A 25505-nucleotide genomic window follows, 5' to 3' on the forward strand; every position below is an offset into this window, starting at 1 on the left:
GAGGTCACGGATTTAAAATAATTGGCAAAAGAACTGAACAGGAAATGAAAAGAAGTTTCTTCAGAGTGTTGTTAAGATCTGGAATGCACTACCTCAAAGGGTGGTGGAAGCGGATTTCATAGGAACTTTCAAAAAGCAATTGCACAAGTACTTGAAAAGAATTAATCTGCAGAAATGTGGGGAAAAGGCTGGGTGTATGACTAAATTGGACAGCTCTTTTATCTAGGAAACAGTGAGCATTGCATAAATAAGTTTCAATATAAAAACCGAAGAGAAAGAACAGTTAAAGATAAAGGCACTTGACTGGGAAAACAAAATTCATGATTAATAACAAAGGAATTAGTCTAGACGAACTGGAAAGGAAACTGGTAAGACGACAGTGCACAACGTGAAGTGTTCAAACACGAGATGAGGACGATGCACAGTTTTGGTCTCCTTATGTAAGAAAGAATACAACTGCATTAGAAAGGGTTCTGAGAAGGTTCACTTGTCTGATGCCTGGGATGAAGGGGTTATCTTATGAGGGAAAGGTTGAGCAGGTTGGGCCTATACCCACTGGACTTTAAAAGAATGAGGGGTGATCTTATTGAAACATATAAGATCCTGAGGGGACTTGACAGGGTGGATGTTGAGAGAATATTTCCCCTTGCTGGGGAGTCTAGAACTAGGGGACAAAGTTTAAAAATTAGGGGTTCCCCATTTAAGACAGAGGATCAGAATTTTTTCTCCCAGAGAGTGGTTAGTCTGTGGAATTTTCTTCCCCAGAGAGCAGTGGAGGCTGGGTCACTGAATATATTCAAGGCTGAGTTCGATTTTTGATCGACAAGGGAGTCAAGCATTATGGGGGTGTGGGGGTGAGGCAGGCAGGAAAGTGGAGTTGAGGCCACAATCAGATCAACCATGATCTTATCGTATGGCAGAGCAGGCTTGAGGGGCCGCATAGCCTACTCCTGCTCCTAATTCTTGTGTTCTTGTTCTTATGCATACTAGACATATGCCCACAAGTGAGGTTGGTGCAGCTAAAGTTCAAGTTCCCCAGTTGAGCAGAGTAATGGAAATTTTAAAGTAAGTAAAAAAAGGACAAAGCTAAAATAAATACTGCAAATAAATCATGCAAAATATAAAAGATATAAAAGGTAAGTTTAAAAATGGAACTAAGAGAAGGTAAGAAGACTGGCAGGTAATAAAGCAGCACAGTAAAGGATTTTAATAACAGAAATGTAAAAGAATGGTTAAAGAACAAACAAAGCCAGTTAAAGATGAAAATCTTTGTGTGGAAGATCAGGCTGTAATAAGAGATATATGAATAATTTGTCTCAGTTTTTATAGAATAGTGTTAATGAAAAAGGCACCAGGCCCTGATGACATGCATTAGAAAATGAAACTTGCTACTACATGGTGTGGTTGAGGCAAATAGTACAGATCTATTTAAAGGAAAGCTAGATAAGCACACGAGGAAGAAAGAAATAGGAGAATATATTGATAAGGTTGATGAAGTAAGGTGAGGAGGCTTGTGCGGAGCATAAACACCAGCATGGGCCAGTTGGATCAAATGGACTATTTCTGTGCTGTAATTCTATATAATCTTAGAATTCTCAAGAAAGTCAGAAAGGAAATAGCAGAAGTTCTGACTACAATCTTTCAATCATCCTTGGAAATGGAAGTTGTGCCACAGGACTGGAGGGTTGCCAATATAACACCTCTGTGCAAAAAGAAAATAACCCAGGTAACTACAGACCACTCAACCTAACATCCATAATGAGCAAGCTTCTAGAGACCATAACACAGGATATTATTAATGCTCACTTAGAAAAATATAAATTAGGGATAGCTAACTCAGATTTGTAAAAAGGATGCCTGAAAATGTCTGAAAAAAAACAGCTCTTTGTGGAAATATCAGCATGTATTAAAGGTATATTAATAAGAGTGTATTAATAATCAATTAATTACATGAATATTGTGCATATGGCTATCCAAAAGGCAATACATAAGGTGCTGCTTGGGAGGCCTGTTGTTAAAATTAAGGTGCACTGCATTAAAGGGCAAGTGGAGGACATATAACAGTCATAAGATAATGGATGTTTTGCGGACTGGAAGAGTCTCAAGAGGTCAGTGTTGGGATCGCTGTTTTCCTCAAATATACACAAAGAAACATCTGGATTTGGCAGCACAATATGAATATCTGCAAACAACACAAAAATAGGGAATATAGTTAACTGTGAAAAACAATGCAAGTGACGTCAAGAGCACAAAGACAGGTTCGAAGATTGGGCATATAGCTGTCAATTGAAATGTATGGTGTTACATTTCACAGTGAGGAATAGGAGAAGAGGATGCATACACAAAATGGTAATTTAAAAGGAGTAGCAGGTGGTGCATACCAAGCTTGAAGGCTACCAATACTGTTTAGAACATTTTTTTCTCAAGCTATTTCTCTTCCAATCATGCAGGGAGACTCAAAAACAAGACTAAGCTTATTTGGCACACACAGAATAATCCTCAAATTATCCACCCTTCTGTTCAGAGAACTACTTCGCTCAGGCAATCAGAGTGAGAATTTATCTCTAAATTTGTTACTTCGATTGCAAACGATTATCTGTTGAAATGCATATCACATTAATCTTTTATGCAGGTGTGATGAAAGATTTTCTTCAGTGTTTCTTTTGAGATCAAATCTTAAAGAAAGACCATTACTAGTTAAATCCACAGAAATAAGTTATAGTTCTCTCTATAATAAAAACAAGAAATGCTGGAACCACTCAGCAGGTCTGGCAGCATCTGTGGAAAGAGAAGCAGAGTTAACATTTCGGGTCAGTGACCCTTCTCTCTACTTGTGCACTGAACATTGCTTGGGTTCCTCCTGAGGCCATCTGCAAGGCAGCAATCTGGAGCATTAAGCATTATTGATAAATTTGCTGGAACAACTGTGCTAAAGTAAAAAGAAAAAAAGAACATTGCCATCAAGTGCAACATAAAAGCATAACAGGAAAAATTTACAGTAAGCAAGTATTACAGGAATTGTGCACTATATGTAAAACATATTAGCAAGTCAAGTGCTGACAGCGAGTCAGAGAATACACTGCGTTATGATAATGGGAATCTTATTAACAAAGTGTAACTGGTAGGGTGTTATAGGCAGCAAGTATAACCAACACAGGAAGTATGTGCTTTAATTTGAATCAATTGAAAATAAATAAATGCGGGGGGTCAACAGATACATTGGGAAAGGGCAAATCTGAACACCGAGAGCTGGGGGTAATTAAGCAGACCCAGGAAAGGCCGAGAGTGAATTTTGAAATAGTACAGCAGCAGAAATAGAGGCAGCAGAGGAAAAAGAATTGAAAATTAGCATAGCAAAATATTTATTTTAAAATGGTTGGGGGAAAATAAAGCAAAATGGAAAATGCTGAGATGGAACATTTAACTAGCATACTGAGCTGGGAAAATGTTGGCAATTGGGAAAAGGCCAGTGACAAAAAATATTTATTTGAAATGGGTATAGGTAAGGAGCAGTGGGAAAGGGCAACAGTGACATTTGATTGGCAGTGCTGGAGTTTTTAAACTAAGGAGAGGGAATGAAGATGTTTCAGATAAAATGGTGGTGAGAGGGTTTGAAGGCAGAATGAATTTAAGGAGGTTTGGGTTTTAGAAAGATTTAAAAGAAAATTTAAAATGATGTTTAAAATTGAGATAATGGGAATTCAAAAAATAAACTTAAGCACAATGGCAGAGAGCTGTGTTTCAAAATTGTTCAAAAATGTTTTAATTTTCGAAATAGGGATATGGTTTTTGCAGGGAGGAGTGTGCTAAAATAAAGTAGAGGCATGCAGAATTCAAAGCAACAGCCTTTCTGACACAGCAGGGAGAACGGTTTCAATTGTGGCTCAGATTTCCAGCTGGAGAACAGCTTAAAAGATTTTAAATTTTTGAATTAATTTGAGGCAGATTGGAGAAAAAAATAAATACATGGTTAGAGAACCTACCTGGAGGCCCAGGATGGAATGAAATTAGCTGCTGGAATATGACAGGTGACACAGGATGACTTCTACTTAGAAGACAAAAGCCTGCAACTACACTACGACAACTGCTAACATAGGAATTTACATTATAATCATTTAATATATAAACTCCCATTACAAATATTTATTTAGCATTTTAGAACGTAAATGCGGATATAAAAATAAGGCTTGTGGGCAGTAAGTGCATTCCACATCACTCTCACTTATTTTAACACGGTGTGAATTCACCATGAAGCAACAGCTCTTGCTTCAAGTTTTTCGATTAGCTCAGGAATGGTGCCGTTTTTTGAATTTTTTTCCCACATACACTAGGATATCATTCCACAAGGAAAGAAAATGCTCGAGTACACTGTCTCTAAGAAATCCATATGCGGTGCAGTCAGTGATCTTTTCTCATTCTGCTCTATACAAGATCTGATTCTAAGATACACTCAATTATTTGCTTGGAGGAGATAGCATTGAACATAAAAGTAACAGCAAAAGCACTGAAATTTAATACAAGAAAACGCAAAGTAGTTCAATGTCATTTGAAACCAGATTTTTAAAAAAACAGGTTTTCAGGAAGCTTTGCAATGGAGGTTGAACTTTCAAAGAACTATTAAGACTATATCCTAAAGTAAGTAATCTAAAATTGTTCCTCATGCACTTAAGCATACAAATAGGACGTATAAATAGAAACACACAGAAACAGGACAAGAAAGCTATCAGTGGGATTCAGAGGGCTTTTTCTGGCCATCCTAAGACACAGTAATGTCAAAGCGCCTGTCACTAGCTCTCAAGTTAGGACAATAATGCTTAATGCTCCAGCTCATTGCCTTACAGAGGGTCTCAGGTGGAATCCACCACTTGTCGACTCAAGCAGTGGTCAGTGCACAAGTAAAGAACTGTAACTTTTACTGATGGGTTTAACTCTGCTAAGAACAGGAAACATTCTACTGCCCAATCTGTTAGTAATGATCCTTCTTTAAGCCTAGATCCCAAACAAAACACGAATGAAAATCTTTCATCACATCTACATAAAAGTTTAATGTCAAGCACATTTCAACAGAACCTCCTTTACAATAACCAAAAAGTGAAGTTGGAGATAAATTCTTATTGTGATTGCCTGAGAGAAGTAGTGCACCGATTAAACAAAAGAGTGGATAGTTTGAGAACTATTACATGTGTGCCACATAAAGCTAAATCTTATTTGCACGAGTCTCCAGTAACTATCCCCTGCATAGATTGCAGAAATATTTCAACGAAAAACATATTTCAAGCAGTTATTTGTAGCCTCAAGACTTGATCTGCACCATCCTTCCACAGCCCCTCAACCCCTCCAAAATGTTCCTGGTTATGCAACCAACCATCTACTTGCCCAATGTTTTTGGAATGAGATGAAACAGTTTTACTAACAGGGAGCTAATGGAGGTTGCAAACCTTTCTCATTTAGGAGACAACAGAGGTACCTGCTGACCAAAATAGAAGAGAACAAAATCAGACTATGGCCCAGATCAAGAACAGCAGAACAGGATGATCAACTGGCAGTTCAAGATGCATCGTCCTAAAAAGGGACAGTATTTCCAAGATACGGGAATAAATAAACAAGGAAGAATGTTAGATTTGTGGATGGTGCAAAGATAGGAAAGCAAGTTGTGAGGAGGACACAGTGTCTCCAAAGAGATATAGATAGGTTCAGTGAGTGGGCAAAAAATTGGCAGATGAGTATAATGTGGGAAAATGTAAGATTATCCTCTTTAGCAGAAAGAATAGAAAAGCAGATTATTTATATGGAGACTGCAGAATGATGCATTACAGAGAACTCTGGGTGTCCTTGTACATGAATCACAAAAGGTTGGCACTCAGGTACAAGAAGTAATTAGGAAGTTAAATGGAATGTTCTCCTTTATTGCAAGGGGGATGGAGTGTAAATGTGGGGAAGTGTAGCTACAACTGTACAGGGCATTGGTGAGACCACATCTAGAGTACTGCATACAAATTTGGTTGTCTTACTTAAGGAGGGATATACTTACATTGGAAGCAGTTCACTAGGCTGATTCCTGGGATGAAGGGGTTGTCTTGTGAGGAAAGATTGAGCAGGTTGGGCCTATACTCATTGGAGTTCAGAAAAATGAGAGGTGATCTTACTGAAATATAAGATTGTGAGGGGATTTGACAGGGTAGATACTGAGAGGATTTTTTCATCGTGGGAGTATCTAGAATTAGGGGGCACAATTTCAAAATAAGCGATCTCCCATTTAAGATGGAGATTTAAGAAGGGGAAAAACATCCATGGCTAAGCAAGGAAGTTAAGGGTAAGATAAAAACAAAAACTAAGGCATACCATATTGCAAAGGCCAGTGGCAGGCTGGAAGATTGGGAAACTTTTAAAGATCAACAAAGGGTTACTAAAAAAGTAATAAAAAGAGCAAAGGTAAATTATGAAAGAAAGCTACCGCTAAATATAAAAAAGATAGCAAGTGCTTCTATAAGTATATAAAAGGGAAGTGAGCAGCTAAAGTGAATGTTGGTCTCTTGGAGGATGAGATTGGGGAATTAATGGTGGGGAACACAGAAATGGCGGAGACACTAAATCAGTATTTTGCCTCAGTTTTCATGGTGGAGGACACTAGTACCATCCCAATAGCAACATGTAATGCAGAGGTTATAGGAAGGGAGGAACTTAGAACAATCACCATCACCAGGGAAAAAGTACTGAGCAAACTATTGGGATTGAAGGCAGACAAATCCCCAGGGCCTGATGGCCTACATCCTTGGGTCTTAAAGGAAGTGGCGGTGGAGATAGTGGATCCATTGGTTATAATATCCCAAAATTCCATAGATGCGGGAAAGGTTCCAGTGGATTGGAAGAATGCTAATATAACGCCCTTATTCAAAAAAGGAGGGAGGCCAGAAAGTAGGAAACTATAGACCAGTTAGTTTAACATCTGTCGTTGGGAAATTGTTCGAATCCATTATTAAAGAAGTAATAACAGGACATTTAGAAAGTCAAAACGCAATCCATCAGAGTCAGCATGGTTTTATGAAGGGTAAATCGAGTTTGACTAATTTGATAGAGCTCTTCAAAGATGTAACAAGTTAAGTGGATAATGGGGATCCTGTAGATGTAGTATATCTGGACTTCCAGAAGGCATTTGATAAGCTGCCGCACAAAAGGTTAATACACAAGGTAGGATCACATGGGGTTAGGGGCAATTTATTAGCTTGGATAAAGGATTAGCTAACCAACAGAAAACAGAGTCGGGATAAATGGGTCCTTTACTGGTTTGCAAGATATAACTAGTGGGGTGCCACAGGGTTCGGTCCTCGGACCCCAACTATTTACAATATATATTAATGACTTGGATGCAGGGATAGAAGGTACTATAGCCAAATTTGCAAATGACACTAAAATAGGTGGGATAGTAAGTTGCCCACTGCCCTCCCCCAGCCACACCTGCTCTTTGTTTTCTCAATGAAATTGATCCGGATGAAACTGACGAGCACAGCTGCCGATACTTTAATCTCCGATCCTGCTGTCTTCACAGTCCAGAGTGTCTGCAGCCACGGCATGCGGTAAGTCCATTGAGGTGAAGAAGGAGCTGCGGGACCCGAGAGAAGTCCTGTGAAAAGGTGCCCCGAACACCCAAAACATCCACGAACGGCCCCCCCGGCCGCAACTTCAAAGCGCCCGCGGGAGATGGCTCGGAGAGCATCTGCAGCGCACTGTCGGCAATGCTGCATGCCTTTATTTAAACCACTGCAAAAAAAAACCCTTAACAAATGTAATCACCTCTAAGTCTGCCAAATGATGCTTCACCTCCCGAAGGACGTGGATGAGCTTTCCGGACGTCGATGGTGGGCACTGAGGAAATGGCTTATTACCTGCACCAGATTCCACCCCCCCTCCCCCCCCTTTACCCCCCTTCCACTCCCCCCCCCACCCCCGTCCCCTTCCCTGCTCCACCCTCTCAGCTCACCCCCTCACAACCCCGTCCCAGCCCGCCCCCCCCTCGCACCATCTTCACCCCGCACCCCCTTCCCCTGCACCCCCCCCCCACCCCCTCCCTCTACCCCTCCCCCTTGCATCCCCTCCTCCCACCGGCACCATCCTACACCTGTGTAGGGGCCCCAACAACCCCACTGCCTTGTGGGCGTCTCGGGAGAGACCAAGGCTAAGGGAGTAAACCCTAACAGAAAATCCGGAGCGGAACCCCGTAGGCGGTCATGTGTCACCTTTGGCATGTTTCCGGCAGTTCCTGCAGCCATACTGGTGCCAAACGTCGTGTCCTGCACTCCTTTGGACCCCACCAGAAAGGCCGAGAGGGGGGTTTTGACGACTGGGCAACTCTCAACCTCCATAAATTTGCCCAGGCATGCGCCATGGAGAGGTCACTCCATAGTTGCCTCACAGCGACTGAAACAACACGGAAGGCAGCAGTTACGGGTTATAAGTCCAGATAAATTGGCGTAGAAACTGGGCGCCACGGGTTGCCTTTGTCGGTGGGAGAGGTCATTGCACCTCACTGGACAGCTACCGCCCGCCTCAAACCGGGCAGCCCCCGGTCAATAAGGTTCTGTCCCGCCACAGTCTGCCTGCTTCAATGGGTGCTTGGAGCTCAGGGTCATTGCCCGAAAGGTGGACTGATACACCGCACCAAACAACATGAAAAAAGGAAAGAAGGTACCAGCCCTTCGCTTTGCAAGCTGGAACGTCAGAACTATGTGTCCTGGCCTGTCGGAAGACCTTACACAAATCAACGATTCTCGGAAGACCGCCATCATTAACAACGAGCTCAGTAGACTCAATGTGGACATTGCAGCACTTCAGGAGACTCGCCTCCCCGCGAGTGGCTCTCTAGCAGAGCAAGACTACACCTTCTTCTGGCAGGGCAGGGATCCTGAAGAACCAAGACAGCATGGAGTGGGCTTCGCCATCAGAAACTCCTTGCTCAGCATGATAGAGCCTCCCTCAAATGGCTCGGAACGCATACTGTCCATCCGACTGCTCACCACCTCTGGTCCAGTACACCTACTCAGCATCTATGCTCCAACACTCTGTTCCGCACCTGAAGCTAAAGACCAGTTCTATGAACAACTCCATAACATCATTAGCAGCATCCCCAACACCGAACACCTATTCCTGCTGGGGGACTTTAATGCCAGGGTTGGGGCCGACCATGACTCATGGCCCTCCTGCCTTGGGCGCTATGGCGTTGGAAGGATGAATGAGAACGGGCAGAGACTGCTTGAGTTGTGTACCTATCATAACCTCTGCATCACCAACTCGTTCTTTCACACTAAACCCTGTCACCAGGTTTCATGGAGGCACCCAAGATCACGTCGTTGGCACCAGCTAGACCTCATTGTCACAAGGCGAGCCGCCTTAAACAGTGTTCAAATCACACGCAGCTTCCACAGTGCGGACTGCGACACCGACCACTCCCTGGTGTGCAGCAAGGTTAGACTCAGACCAAAGAAGTTGCATCATTCCAAGCAGAAGGGCCACCCGCGCATCAACACGAGCAGAATTTCTCACCGACAGCTGTTACAAAAATTTCTAAATTCACTTGTAACAGCCCTTCAAAACACTCCCACAGGGGATGCTGAGACCAAGTGGGCCCACATCAGAGACGCCATCTATGAGTCAACTTTGACCACCTACGGCAAAAGTGCGAAGAGAAATGCAGACTGGTTTCAATCTCATAATGAAGAGCTGGAACCTGTCATAGCCGCTAAGCGCATTGCACTTTTGAACTACAAGAAAGCCCCCAGCGATTTAACATCCGCAGCACTTAAAGCAGCCAGAAGTACTGCACAAAGAACAGCTCGGCGTTGCGCAAACGACTACTGGCAACACCTATGCAGTCATATTCAGCTGGCCTCAGACACCGGAAACATCAGAGGAATGTATGATGGCATGAAGAGAGCTCTTGGGCCAACCATCAAGAAGATCACCCCCCTCAAATCTAAATCGGGGGACATAATCACTGACCAACGCAAACAGATGGACCGCTGGGTTGAGCACTACCTGGAACTGTACTCCAGGGAGAATGCTGTCACTGAGACTGCCCTCAATGCAGCCCAGCCTCTACCAGTCATGGATGAGCTGGACATACAGCCAACCAAATCGGAACTCAGTGATGCCATTGATTCCCTAGCCAGCGGAAAAGCCCCTGGGAAGGACAGCATTACCCCTGAAATAATCAAGAGTGCCAAGCCTGCTATACTCTCAGCACTACATGAACTGCTATGCCTGTGCTGGGACGAGGGAGCAGTACCCCAGGACATGCGCGATGCCAACATCATCACCCTCTATAAAAACAAAGGTGACCGCGGTGACTGCAACAACTACCGTGGAATCTCCCTGCTCAGCATAGTGGGGAAAGTCTTTGCTCGAGTCGCTCTGAACAGGCTCCAGAAGCTGGCCGAGCGCGTCTACCCTGAGGCACAGTGTGGCTTTCGTGCAGAGAGATCGACTATTGACATGCTGTTCTCCCTTCGTCAGATACAGGAGAAATGCCGTGAACAACAGATGCCCCTCTACATTGCTTTCATTGATCTCACCAAAGCCTTTGACCTCGTCAGCAGACGTGGTCTCTTCAGACTACTAGAAAAGATCGGATGTCCACCAAAGCTACTAAGTATCATCACCTCATTCCATGACAATATGAAAGGCACAATTCAACATGGTGGCTCCTCATCAGAGCCCTTTCCTATCCTGAGTGGTGTGAAACAGGGCTGTGTTCTCGCACCCACACTTTTTGGGATTTTCTTCTCCCTGCTGCTTTCACATGCGTTCAAATCCTCTGAAGAAGGAATTTTCCTCCACACAAGATCAGGGGGCAGGTTGTTCAACCTTGCCCGTCTAAGAGCGAAGTCCAAAGTACGGAAAGTCCTCATCAGAGAACTCCTCTTTGCTGACGATGCTGCTTTAACATCTCACACTGAAGAATGCCTGCAGAGTCTCATCGACAGGTTTGCGTCTGCCTGCAATGAATTTGGCCTAACCATCAGCCTCAAGAAAACGAACATCATGGGGCAGGATGTCAGAAATGCTCCATCCATCAATATTGGCGACCACGCTCTGGAAGTGGTTCAAGAGTTCACCTACCTAGGCTCAACTATCACCAGTAACCTGTCTCTAGATGCAGAAATCAACAAGCGCATGGGTAAGGCTTCCACTGCTATGTTCAGACTGGCCAAGAGAGTGTGGGAAAATGGCGCACTGACACGGAACACAAAAGTCCGAGTGTATCAGGCCTGTGTCCTCAGTACCTTGCTCTACGGCAGCGAGGCCTGGACAACGTATGCCAGCCAAGAGCGACGTCTCAATTCATTCCATCTTCGCTGCCTTCGGAGAATACTTGGCATCAGGTGGCAGGACTATATCTCCAACACAGAAGTCCTTGAAGCGGCCAACATCCCCAGCTTATACACACTACTGAGTCAGCGGCGCTTGAGATGGCTTGGCCATGTGAGCCGCATGGAAGATGGCAGGATCCCCAAAGACACATTGTACAGCGAGCTCGCCACTGGTATCAGACCCACCGGCCGTCCATGTCTCCGTTATAAAGACGTCTGCAAACGCGACATGAAATCGTGTGACATTGATCACAAGTCGTGGGAGTCAGTTGCCAGCATTCGCCAGAGCTGGCGGGCAGCCATAAAGACAGGGCTAAATTGTGGCGAGTCGAAGAGACTTAGTAGTTGGCAGGAAAAAAGACAGAGGCGCAAGGGGAGAGCCAACTGTGCAACAGCCCCAACAAACAAATTTCTCTGCAGCACCTGTGGAAGAGCCTGTCACTCCAGAATTGGCCTTTATAGCCACTCCAGGCGCTGCTTCACAAACCACTGACCACCTCCAGGCGCATATCCATTGTCTCTCGAGATAAGGAGGCCCAAAAGAAGTAAGTTGCAATAAAGAAATAAGAAATTTACAAATGGATATGGCTAGTTTAGGTGAATGGGCCAGAATTTGGCAGATGGAGTTTAGCGTGGATAAGTGAGGTTATCCATTTTGGTCGGAAGAATAGAAAGAAATGGAGAGAAACTTCAGAAAGCTTTGGTGCACAGGGATCTGGGTGTCCTCGTGCATGAATCACAGAAAACTAGTATGCAGGTGCAGCAGGTAATAAGGAAGGCAAATGGAATTTTGGCATTTATTGCTAAAGGAATAGAGTATAAAAGTAGGGAAGTATTGCTGCAACTGTACAAGGCATTAGTGAGACCGCACCTGGAGTATTGCGTACAGTTTTGGTCCCCTTACTTGAGGGATGATGTAGTTGCATTGGAGGCAGTTCAGAGTAGATTCACTAGATTGATTCCAGAGATGAGGGATTTGTCTTATAAAGAGAGATTGAGCAATTTAGGCCTTTACTCTCTAGAGTTTAGAAGAATGAGAGGAGATCTAATTGAGGTATATACGATGATTAAGGGGATTGACAAGGTCGACGTAGAGAGGAAGTTTCCTCTGGTGGGGCAATCTAGAACAAGAGGTCACAGTTTTAAGATAGGGGGTAGCAGGTTTAAAAACGAGATGAGGAGAAATTACTTCTCTCAAAGGGTCGTGAGGCTGTGGAATTCACTACCCCAGAGTGCGGCAGATGCCGTGACATTGAGTAAATTTGAGGAGATAGACAGATTTTTAATTAGGAAAGGGTTGAAGGGTTATGGAGCACGGGCAGGAAAGTGGAGTTGAGGCAGAAATGAGATCAGCCATGATTGTATTGAATGGCGGACAGGCTCGAAGGGCTGAGTTGCCTACTCCTGCTCCTAGTTCTTATGTTCTCATGAGATGAGGAGGAATTTCTTCTATCAGAGGGTCGTTAATCTTTGGAATTCTCTTCCCCTAGGAGCAGCGGAGGCTGGGTCGTTGAATATATTTAAGGCGGAGTTAAGACAGATTTTTGATCTACAAGGCAGTCAAGGGTTATGGGGGGGCAGGGAGGAAAGTAAAGACCACAATCTGATCAGCGAAGATTTTATTGAATGGCAGAGCAGGCTTGAAAGGCCGAATGGCCTACACCAGCCCCTATTTCTTATGTTCTTACGCTAGATTTGTACATATAGGTGAGTATTTGGCTATGTCAGGAACAGTCAAGTTGAATTAGCTGGTTGAATGAAGTAAAATTTGTATAAAAGTTATAACTCCAATTTCTCCAGTTTGTACCTGCTGATATCCTATAACTGGTGAGTTTTATTTAGCAGAATAAAAACTCAGAATGATAGTCAAAATGCTTTCTGCACCCATCTCAACACTTTAGCCACCTTTTATATAGTGATATATCTCAGAGGCTTTTGTTATGAAAGTACTTCGATTTTCCAATATTTTGTGAGGACTCGTGTTTAAAATTGTAGAAATAGATTCCTTTGGAGGACGGAAGAGATTACATAGATGCTGGACTTTGTTTTTTTTTAAAACAAGATCACTGGAAGGACTTTGGGACTTGGTTTAAAAGCACACTTACTGGAAGTCATGTCTTCAGCTAAGTAAACAGCAAGAGCCTTGGTGACTAGGGGGAGTTATTTAGAGAAGTGACATGTCAAGATTTATGGCGGCTTCATTTTGGATATTGTTTTGAGTCAGTTGGGGGTCAGCCTGCTGAGAGAGAAGACACCAGTTCATCCTTTCTCCACCTCTCAGTGTGTATACTGAAATTCCCTGGAAAGCCTGCCAGACTAAGCCTCGACGTCGCCTGAAGAGAACTGCTCAAAAACAATCCCAGTGACAGCTGCCTAAGCCAGAAAAGGGACAACGGAGAGCATTCCATATCTTATCCTTTTCCTTCAAGAATTAACAAGTATTTGGCCAAAATATTTGATCTTTTTTGTGAAGATATCTCTGCAGAGAAAACTTCTTTATTTTTTCTTTAACCGGTGTGAATGTGTGTGTGTTGGGCTAATCTAAACGGGAACTTTCATATTTCAATCTGTGTTAGTGCTTTGCATCTTTACTGAATAAGTCTTGTTTTATAATAAATTAATAATTTTGTTGTTTATGAAAGAAATCTGGTTGGTAGATTTTACTCAAATAAAAATAGAGCATATATTTGGCTGCATCGGTAACTGGGTAAGCATTTAAATATATGTTGCGATTCGTGGAGACGTGAAACTAGAGGAAGACAGTGCACTCCTCCTGCCTCGGTCATAACACTTTAAAAAAACACCCTTAGCCAGGAGCATCACCAAAGTACATCCATCAGGTTTAAAGTTACAACCCACTATAAAAAAATATTGAACTGAACAGCATAAAATATTAATTTGTCAGCTAAGCCAAAGAATTTCACCAACTTCCTAAACTGGAATACTTTAAAGTCTCATGATACCAAGCTGTAGGAGATGTAAAACCATTATATGCAATACTTACACAGCCACCAGCAATGATTTCTGCAAGACCAGGAATTGAGCCATCTCTTCGAGTGAACTTGTCTCTCACAAAATCATTTACCTGTTAAAAAGAAAATGGACAAGATATGAAACTTCGCTGATATCTCAGGTAAGATATAATGTACTTTTGGTTGAGGAGATTCTTCTTCCTTCTTCACCCTTTGTCAGTATTCCAAAACTATTGTAGATGGGTGGGTGTACAGGCAAGTTATAGTTCTTTGGGCAGGCTGTGCTGAAACCAGTTATCGGAAGGTGCCAAGAATGGCCAACAGTAAATTTTCCTCAGACTTCCCTCCCTCCAAGTAGCGAAGTGTGCAATTTTTACTTCTCTACCTGATCTCAGCCATGCAGCAATGAGGAGGAAAGACTTTTCTTTTTTTTTATTGGTCAACTGTATCCATTAACTCAAAAGAAAGGGCACATTACTTTGCATAATTTAAATCCAAAACTGGAGCTATGAGGTTGCTGTTGTTTCCCTAGTGTTTATTTTCATAAATTACTATTAGTGCGCTCCTTTCCCAACTGCACAAAAAGCTGAAAACAAATTATTAAAAAGACTTGCATTTATATAGCACCTTTCATGACCACAGGACATCTCAAAACGCTACAGCTAATGAAGTACTTTTGAAGTGTAGTCAATGTTGTAGTGTAGGAAACGCGGCAGCCAATTTGCGCACTGCAAGCTCCCACAACAGTGATGTGATAATGAACAGATAATCTGTTTCTTGTGATGTTGATTGAGGGATAAATATTGGCCAAGACACCAGGGATAACTCCCCTGCTCTTCTTCAAAATAGTGCCATGGGATCTTTTATGTCCACCTGAGGGGGCAGACGGGGCCTCAGTTTAGCGTTTCATTCGAAAGACAGCACCTCCAACAGTACTGCCCTGGAGTGGGACTTGAACCCACAATCTTCTGAATCAGAGGTGAGAGGTGAGAATGCTACCAATGGAGCCAAGGCTGACCTAAGAAAATAATGGTTTTATTGAGGACTAAGGCAAAGGTGGAGCTGAGGGTTCGGTTGAGCAAATAAGTATTTTCAGAAATGTCACAGTGAACGGAAGGCCAAAGGCTAGATAGTCTTAATTTTGAAAGTATAGTTGTAAGTGAATTGGGTATAGTTTTTTGCCAGGGGGCTAATACAGGAGGAGGTAGAGTTGGGGTGTGGAAGGAGTGATACAAGGAAGTGATCAGAAATGGCCTTATCTGTGATTGACATGATGGGAGCAGTGAGACCACGTGAGATGGCAAGGTCAAAGGGTTGCCTTAAATATTTTATTTTATTTTTATTTAGAGATACAGCACTGAAACAGGCCCTTCAGCCCACCGAGTCTGTGCCGACCAACAACCACCTGTTTATACTAACCCTATAGTAATCCCATATTCCCTACCACCTACCAACACTAGGGGGCAATTTACAATGGCCAATTTACCTATCACCTGCAAGTCTTTGGCGGTGGGAGGAAACCAGAGCACCCGGCGAAAACCCACGCGGTCACAGGGAGAACTTGCAAACTCCGCACAGGCAGTACCCAGAATTGAACCCGGGTCCCTGGAGCTGTGAGGCTGCAGTGCTAACCACTGCGCCACTGTGGGGAGTTTACATGGAAGGAGAGATTAAGGGAGGATAAGAGGGGACTGAAGCCATTTTTTTCCTAATGAAACATCTGCCATACAGACATAGGAGTAAGCAAAACCTGTTAACAAGGAGAATAAATGTGCTCTGTTCCTTTAATACACTTTAAACATCAGGATAAGTGCCCGTTTGAGTCATCTTAAGATCTGATTATATGGGATGCGAGCCAATTTTCAGCCAGGGACAGAACACAATATAAATGGAATCAATCTGTTTACAATTTGATCCCCGAAAGAATATATGGTTGCAAAAAGATTGAATTAAGCATTTTTGGCAAAACAAAGAAGCAGTACAGGATGCATAATTTATTCTTACTAATTATTCTTTCTTTCTCTATCATATCACAATCTCTAATTACAAGCGTCTGGTCTAGTAGGTCTCATGAGGAGGGTGGTAGCCAAACACCAAGAGTCAGCACTTAACTGCCTAACGACAGAAAATTTCCATCAATAATGAACGTTAAGTAAGTGTTCCAATCTTGCAGATTCCTATCCAATCATTGAAATCAGATTCCATTTTACTTAGACTTGCATTACATACAATGTGGTAATTGTGTAGAAGATACTCCAAAAGTCATATTTTTAGGCATATCAAATTCAATTTAAGAAGAAAATTATTCTTTCATTCTAAAATGATGAGTCAAAGAATGCAAGCTGCATAGAAGACAAAAGCTTGAATTTTCTTCTTTTGGTTATTTTAACCAGAAAGGACGCTGATGGGCTTTAGACAGATTTAAACAGAATGTGTTGTTTACACCAAATTTTCCTAGGTTAGTCCATTGCTATAACCTCAGCTGCAGATTTGGAGGAATCTGAAGAACAGACTGCAGTAGGAGAAAAAAATTAACCCAATTAACGGTGTGTGCCATAACAGGGGGACAAAAATTCTGAAAGTCTTTGAAGAACCTCAGAATGTATCAAGCAATTGTCAGCTGTTTCCTAAACTGAAGGAGCAAGAAAAAAAACAGGCAAAAGTAAAGGCAAAGAAAGCCCACAGTACAACATGAATCTGTCAGCAACTGGTGGAGCAGCTGGCGCCATTTGACGACTGTCTATAGTAGTGATGTTGTTGGATACGGTGGTTTGCTCTCAGGCCAATGTCACAGTACCATCCCCATATATCAGTACAGCAGGACAACTGCAAGCTGACTATTACTGCCCATGCATGCCGTGTGGTATCAGCAGACAGCACGTACTGCATTTACCTTTCTGCTGCCTCATACCAGGGAGGCAACACTTATTTACATCAAATGGCACAAAAGTTCATGAGTCATAAGTGCCAAAAGTGGGGGGGAAAGCAACAACAAAAAAGGGTTAATAAATGGAGAAAGCACACTTTCGATTTCATTTCGGTACCCTTTCAAACATCTTCAGGAAGCTTATTGCCCAACAACCTTGAATGCCCATTGCAAACAACATTAGCATAGAATAGTACAGCACAGAAGGAAGCCATTCAGACCACTAAACTGGCACCATGTGAAAATACCTCAGGACACAACCCAAGCATATTTCAAGCTGGAAAGGATTTCTTCCAATTTTGCATATTTGACCACTGCAATAACATGATGGGTGGTGCATGTGAGGAAAATCCAGATTACAGAGTTGCCTAAACCTATGCATGAACTTTTTTCCTGAAATCTTGGCACTGACATGATGGAATAAGTTTTACTTCTGGTTTGAAGGAATGGACAGAATGAAGGAATAATAATTTTATATTTTAAATTCAATTCTAAAACTACAATCAGAATGAATTTTGGGCGAAGTTTAAAGATAGCCTTGTCATCATTCTGTATAAGACTCACTGATTAAAAGTTAATTGCTGGTATCTGGCACCCACCCATTTAACAGAAATTAAAAACCCCTAGAGTGCAGCTGCTCAAAAAGATAAAGTTTATAAAATAGTAGTTAAATTTTAAGATCTAGTTACTGCACCTTTTTCTTGAAATATGACATTAGTGGTGGGTTATTAAACAGAACCTTTTAGCAAAGAAATATGAAAAATTGCATAGTTGTAATGTGCACTCTGACAAAACTTGACTTTAAATTGAAATTCTAAAAATGGCAGCATTGCCCCAAGACATTTAGAATCTTATACCATAATGAATCTGGTTCTCTGGAAAGGACAAGTATCTTCCAGTCAACATTGTAACCCTTACTGGTGGCGTTTCATGGAAGGCATTAAAATTTCTACCCAGAGGGTAACATTTGTTTGGTTAACAGCAATTCTGTATCAATAGTAAGGCAAGCTGACTCCTGCTGATTCTGGACTTTTAATCGAGACAAGAAATATGATTGGTTCAGACTTAACACTAAGATGTTGAAGAATTATGATTTTTTCTGCCAGTAACAGCTTTAGAATCAGGAATCCGTTTCATATTTTTTACAACACTCTGGGAATCTGAGGAAACGGAAGAAATGTATATAGGATTCAACGGTACTAAAAAAAAAAGGCAGACTGTTGAGCATCCTTGTTAATTTGTTATTACTCAAGCAATATCATAAAAGTTAGCTATTCTTCTATGTAAACAGCTCTGTTTCTGAGTAAACCCAAGTTTTAAAATGGTCACTTCCAAATATGATAGAAATATTATAGAAATGTACCACAAAGCAGTCAGCATTTAAATTAGAAGGGGCAGTTTAATATTTTGAGTGCAGACTGTATCAAAACCTTAAAAATGGCCCATGGATTCAGATTTATACACCCTCCAAGTGAGCCTACCAGCCAAATCAGGGATACGTTGTCCGAAATGTCAGAGAAGAACGGTCGATGTAATAACCTGAATGTTTGTTTCTATAACCCACAATCTCAGTGACAGTAGAAGACTGATGGTTTAAATGTAAAAGTCTCACGAAAAGCCTTGAAACTGGAACAACAAAGTTGCCACAAAGAATATGAGCCAGGGAGTGGGACTGACTGCATAGCTCCTTGGAGAGCTGGCATGGACTTGATGGGCTGAATGGCCTCCATCTGTGCTGTAAATAACTCTATGCACAACAACTTGTATTTATATAACATCTTTAACATAATAAAATGTCAGAAGGCGCTGCACAGGGGCATTACAAAACAAAGTATGAAACTGAGCCACGTAAGAGATTTTAGGCCAGGTGACTGAAGGCTTAGTTGAAGAGGTAGGTTTTAAGGAGTGTCTTAAAAGAGGAAAGTGAGGAAGCGGGGTCTAGGGAGGGGATTCAGAGTTGGGGCCTAGGCAGCTAAAGGCAGTTATCAACAGTGGAATGATTAAAAATTGAAGGGTGCTTAAGACACCCAAACTAAAGGAACACAGGTATCTTGGAGGATTGTGGGGTTGGAGATTACATGGATAGGGAGGGGTGAAGAAAGGACTAGAATTTAAAATCGAGGTGTTGCATGGTGCCAATGTAAGTCAGCGAGCACACAGGTGATAGGTGAACAGTATTTGGTGTTAGTTAGGACTCAGGCAGCAGTTTTGGACGACCTCAAATTTACAAGGGTAGAACATGGGAGTCTGACCAGAATTGCATTAGAGTACTCAAGTCTTGAGGTAACAAAGGCATGGACGAGTGTTTCAGCAGCAGATGAGCTGAGGCAGGGGTGGAGGCAGGCGATGTTATGGAAGTGGAAATGGGCAGCCTTAGTAATGCCATGGATATGTACTTGGAAGCTCAGCCTGGGGTAAAATATGGCACCAAGGTTGCAAACAGTCTGGTTCAACCACACACAGTTGCCAGGGAGATTAATGGAGTTGGTGGCTAGGGAGTGGAGCATGTGGCGGGGACCGAGGCGATGGCTTTAGTCTTCTAATTATTTAATTTAAAGAAATTTCTGCTCATCCAATACTGAGTATCGGACAAGCAGTCTGACAATTGAGAGACAGTGGAAGGGTTGAGAGATGGTGGTGGTAAGGTAGAGCTGGGTGTCGTCAGCATACATGTGGGGCCTGATGTGCTTTAGGACGAGCCACCGAGGGGCAGCATGTAGATGTGAACCAAGAGGGGGCCGAAGATAGATCCTTGGGGAACACCAGAGTTAACTGTGCAGGAGCAGGAAGAGAAGCCGTAGCAGTAACTTACAGGCTACAATTTAGATAAGAATGGAAGCAGGCGAGGGCAGTCCCTCCCAGCTAGAAGACAGTGGAGAAGTGTTGGAGGAGGACAGGTGTGATCAACTGTATCAAAGGCTGTAGACAAGCTGAGAAGGATGGGGAATGATTGTGACAAAGATAAACTGTCACTTAGGATGTTATGACTTTAATAAGAGCTCCTTCGGTATTGAGGTAGTATCAACCTGATTGGAGGGATTGTAGGAAAGATGGGTACAAATTTGGGAGGTGACAACATATGCTAGGGCCGAAATTTTATGCCCTTCACAGAAGTGGACTAGTGGCAGAAGGGTTCATAAAATTAAGTGGGAGGCACGGGGTTCCGTTCCTGATGCCTTCCTGCCCCGTTGCAATTTTATGAGGGGCGGCTGCGGCGAGAAGCGGCCCTGCCCCAGGCCAATCAAGGCCCTTAAGTGGCCAATTAACTGCCACTAAAGGGCCTCCTCCCACTGCCATTTTACCAGCGACGGGTGGGCGGCTGAGGTCCCCCAGGAGGCCGTCAAGTAAAACATGGCAGACTCCTTGGGGATGGGGGGCCCGAATGATTGAGCACCCTGTGCCCCAAGTAGGGCCCCGCCGCAGCCCAACCACCCCCACCCCCGCCCCCTGCCTCACCGGGGCCCAGCCAATTGCCCCCTGCGAGGCCCCTGACACTGTTTCCTGGGCTGGCATCCCCCTTGCTGCTGAAGCTGGGTACCGTCCCAGCAGTGGAGATGAGGGCGCGGAGACTGGGAAGAAGGGTTTAAGAAGGTTTGCAGTAGAGAAAAGAAGCTGGGATTACCTTTGCATTCTAGTATGATCCTGGAATAGTGAGCAGTTTTTGAGGATGACAGCAGGACCAGATAGTGCTTTATGTCGTCCAGCCAGATCAGGCAGTGAATGACTAAACCAGTTGTCTGTCATATCTGTTCACGTCTGTGTCCCTTGGATTTAAGGGAGAGATGAGGGCTGTACCAGTGGGAACGGTTAGGGTGAGAGGAAATAATGGTATTAATGGCAACAACAGTACCAAAGATAGAAGTATGTGTTGAGCAGATTTGTAACTGCAGAAATGTTGTGGTGAATGGAGGGATTTTGGAAGATTTGTAAGTAGCTCTGGATATTGTGCTGTTCAGTAAAATAAATGAGCCTCTTCTTAGGCGAAGACTATAAAGTTGTTCAAAAGCTGGTAATGGTGAGCGCAAGGTCCTGCTTTGGCTTCAGTGGATACATTTGTGTTTGAGCTAATCAACAGTCAAAGAAATTGAAAAATAGTTAAGAATTCAGTGAATTGTGCTCCTTAAAACGATGGCATGGTAAGCCAACCGTCATATTGACAGCTGTGCTATTGCTGCAGCTTGAGTTAGGCTGCAAGCCGTGTACAATGTCAAGAATCTGAAGGGGGGGCGGGGGAAAGAAGGGAAGGGAAAAAGGGGGGAAAGAATTGGAATTGATGTAAGGAAGAGCTAGGGAACAGGACAAAGCCATGCAAATGGAAATGTAAGGCACATCCGATCAGAAACCTGCTAATCAAATTAATACCTCTGATAAATTCTTGGAGGTGGGAGGCTCTTATTTTATAACATCCCTAGATCTTCAAACAAACTCAAGCATTGCAATATTGTGATACATGTTTGCAGGAAAGCATTTTCTGCAGTTGAGGAAAATGAAAACCAGGATAAGAAATTAGCATTTTTTAAAAAATGGAATCAATACTCAAATATAGAACAAGGACAAATTTATTCTACAAGTTAAGAAAATTAAAGTCACAGATCATCTCCACGCATGAACTGTGTGAGTAAAATGGATGTGTGCAATGGGAGACAGAATGGAAGATATTCAGTTTGTAGAGTATTGCCTTGGACACAATTAGCTATTTTATTCACTGGCTATGTTACGTGGAACACTCGAGTAGTAATTTACAGAACTTAAGAGTAAATAAAAACCAGTATCAGACCTCTCAGCACAAAATAAATTGTAATTGATGGCAGCTTTGTTTTTTTAGGGGTCAAATGTAAGTACTATAATACTGAATTGTTTATACTCAAGTACAGGATATATCTACATACATCCAGTACAATTAATAATTCCATTAAACAGCAAACACCTTTCAGAATCTAAAAATAAAATTGAAGTCGTCTTCATTATATTTAGATGCAAACAGTAAATAAACTAAGTGGAAACAAAGATTAAATATAATGAACACTTACAGTAAGTTTAATGGCCTTTTCTGGAGCAACGCCCAATAACTGTGGTAAAAGACCTAAGTGTACAGAAGTGTATTATCAAACCATTAGCAATAATGAAATATGAATATAAATTTGTAACTGGATTATCTACATGAAAATGTCACAACAGAATCATCAGCTTAGTAAAAAGTTATTTTATTGGTATTTGTTAATAAAGTTCAATCAACTTACATTTCAGTATTCACAATGGACATAATCCAGGACAATGATGCCGCTGCATCATTATGAATTCGACTGTTATTACACAGCTTGTGTAATTACAAATCGAGATTTGTTCTTGCTATTGGATAAGCTACATTATCGAGGTTATTATCGATTCTATTACCGAAAATCTAATCCAAGACACATTTGAATTAGTCCAACTAACTGTGTGGCTGGTTGATCGTAAAACCTCACTCTTTTATCCTTGCTGGTCTGACACCAGTTCCAGTCTGACATTTTTCGAACTGGACAATCGGTAATCAAGTTATTTTCAGATTTTGCATTGGCTGTATACTACTTCCCTTCATTCAATCAACCTCTGCATAACTAATAGATCATTGTTTAATTTGGGAGCAGGGAGAGAGCAGAAGAAGGAGATGGGTAAGTACTGGAACCTTTATCACTTTGCTGCCAGACTACCCAGTACCTAGGCTTGTTAAGACAGTGAGCAGCAGAGCCATATTGACTAGGAAGATTTCAGGTTTAATCCTCCATCAGTGCTAAATTAGCTAATATTCGCTGCATTGTTAGTACAGGTACTGCAATTGGCTTCAACACTCCTGCATAGTAAAGGGGAAATTGGGTAGGAAATTAAAGGAGCGTGCAACAAGGGTAATGCAATAATCTTCATAATAGACTTGGCAAACCAAACTGGCAAAAGTAGCTTAGAGGACGAGTTCATGGAATGCATTCAAAACAGTTTTTGAGGACAATATGTTAAGGAACAGGTTATTTGAGATCTATAATAATGGATCTTGGGTGAAGAGAAATCATAATTTGATAGAATTTCATATTAATTTTGAGTGTGACGTGGTTAAAGCTAAAACTAGGGTCTTAAATTTAAACAAGGCCAATTATGGAGGTCTGACGGGCTATGTGCCTGAGGTAGATTGGGAAATTTGGTTAAAAGATATGATGGTAGATGAACAACGGCAAACATTTAAAGAAATAACTGTTAACAACGAATATACATTCCCTTGAGTAAAATTTCCATTGGAAAAGTGGTATAACCATGGCTAACTAGCGAAGTTAAGGATAGTATTAGATTAAATGAGGCTTGCAAAGTTACTTGAGGATTGAGAGGGTTTTAAAAATCAGGAAAAGATGACCAAAAAAAAAAAATCGATAGAGGGAGAGGGTAGAAAATGAATGTAAACAACAAGAAATATAAAAATATTGTAAGATTTTTCACCAAGCATGTAAAAAGGAAAAGACTAGCGAAAGTAAATATGGATCCCTTAGGCAGAGGCAGGTGAAATTATAAAGGTGAATAAGGAAATGACAGACATGTTAAACAAATATTTTGTGTATGTCTTCACAGTCGAAAACAGAAAGAACATAATAGAAATTGTGGGGACAAAGGAACTTAAAATAATTAATATTAGTAAAGAAATAGTACTAGAGAAATTAATGGGTCTAAAAACATACAAATCCCCTGCACCAGATGGCCGAAGTCCTAGGGATTTAAAAAGAGGCAGCTGCAGGGATAGTGGTTTTGATGATCCAGAATTCACGAAGTTCTGGATTGGTCCCCATGGATTGGAAGGCAACAACTGCAGTCTGCTGTTCAAGAGGACAGGGAAATCTAGACCAGTTAAGCTGACATCAGTAGTAAGGAAAATGCCAGAATCTATTAAGGACGTAGTGACAGGGCACTTGGAAACTCACAGTAGGATTAAGCATTGTCAACACAGTTTTATGAAAGGGAAATTGTGCTTAACAAATCTATCAGAGCTTTTAAGGGTGTAATTAGGAGGGTAGATAAGGGGAAACCAGTGGATGCAGTATATTTGGATTTTCAAAAGGCATTCCATAAGGTGCCACATAAGAGGTTGTTACACAAGATTAGTTCTCATGGGACAGAGTAATATACTGGAGAGTGAGTAGGAATACTTGCCTTCAAGAGGATGCAACAAAGGTTCATAAGATTGACTCCTAGGATGAGAGGGCTGTCCTACAAGCAGAGATTGAGTAGAATGTGCCTATATTCTCTGGCGTTCAGAAGAATGAGGGGTGATCTCAGTGAATCATATATGATTCTGAGAAGACTTCAGGATAGATGCCTAGAGGCTGTTTTCCATGATTACAGTCTCGAACAAGCAGTCATTGTCTCAGAATAAAGAGGTCAGCTATTTAGGACGAGATGAGGAGAAATTTCTTCGCTCAGAAGGTTGTGAATCTTTGACATTCTCTACCCCAGAAGGCCCCGGATGCTCAGTCAAAGAGTATATATTGAAGACATTAAGGGAATTAAGGGGTATGGGAATAGGATAGGAAAGTGGAGTCAATGTGGAAGTTCAGCCATGACCTTATTTAATGGTGAAGCAGGCTCGAGGTGCCATATGGCCTACTCCTGATCTTTATGTTCCTGTTTTTGGTTGCTAACCAGTAAATGTCCTGGAATGTGCAAAGGCTGAGGAGAGGATCAGGTTTGGCTGTGGTGCCCTGTTGCACTTGAATAGGCAACCGGCATTCATTGTTGAGACTCACACATGAAGAGTGCCCACTTGAGAAATGTACTATCGAAGGTCTTTTCAGATGAGAATTCCAATGGATAAATGTGTTGAACCAAACAGTAGAAATCACCATGAAAGTTATCCAGCCCTAACACGATCAGAGAAAGTTATTTCATTAACCTGTAAATTAAGAATGAATGAGCACATGAACAAACAAAAGAACTTACTTTTAAATGGTGCCTTGCAGGTCATCTGGATGCCCTCAGATGTTTCACAACCAACAAATTACTTTCTTGAAGTGCAGACAAATGTGGCAGCCAATCTGCACACAACAAAGTCCCACAAATAGCAAATGATAAGTGACCAGTTCATCTGGTTTAGTGGTATTGGTTGAGGGATTTTCACTGGGACACAGGCAGAACTCCGTGACCAAACTAGCAGTCCTTAAAGGTAATACTGGAAGGTCACTTTAAAGCCATAATGTTAATTTTTATTTTTTATTTTGCTGGCCTAGGAAT

The 25505-nt window shown here is 42.1% G+C and overlaps 1 protein-coding gene across 2 annotated transcripts in view; it reads right to left on the reverse strand.

The window, feature by feature from the left end:
• LOC137372053 (electrogenic aspartate/glutamate antiporter SLC25A12, mitochondrial-like) overlaps positions 1 to 25505 on the reverse strand; it is a 168510-nt gene that overhangs the window by 35402 nt on the left and 107603 nt on the right. For both annotated transcript variants that reach the window (XM_068035406.1, XM_068035405.1), the window contains exons 12-13: positions 22292 to 22344; positions 14368 to 14448 (exon numbers count right to left, since the gene is read on the reverse strand). In XM_068035406.1, coding sequence (XP_067891507.1) covers positions 14368 to 14448; positions 22292 to 22344 — 134 coding nt within the window. The remainder of the gene's footprint in view (positions 1 to 14367; positions 14449 to 22291; positions 22345 to 25505) is intronic.

Source organism: Heterodontus francisci, chromosome 7, assembly GCF_036365525.1.
Source record: "Heterodontus francisci isolate sHetFra1 chromosome 7, sHetFra1.hap1, whole genome shotgun sequence".
NCBI lineage: Eukaryota > Metazoa > Chordata > Chondrichthyes > Heterodontiformes > Heterodontidae > Heterodontus > Heterodontus francisci.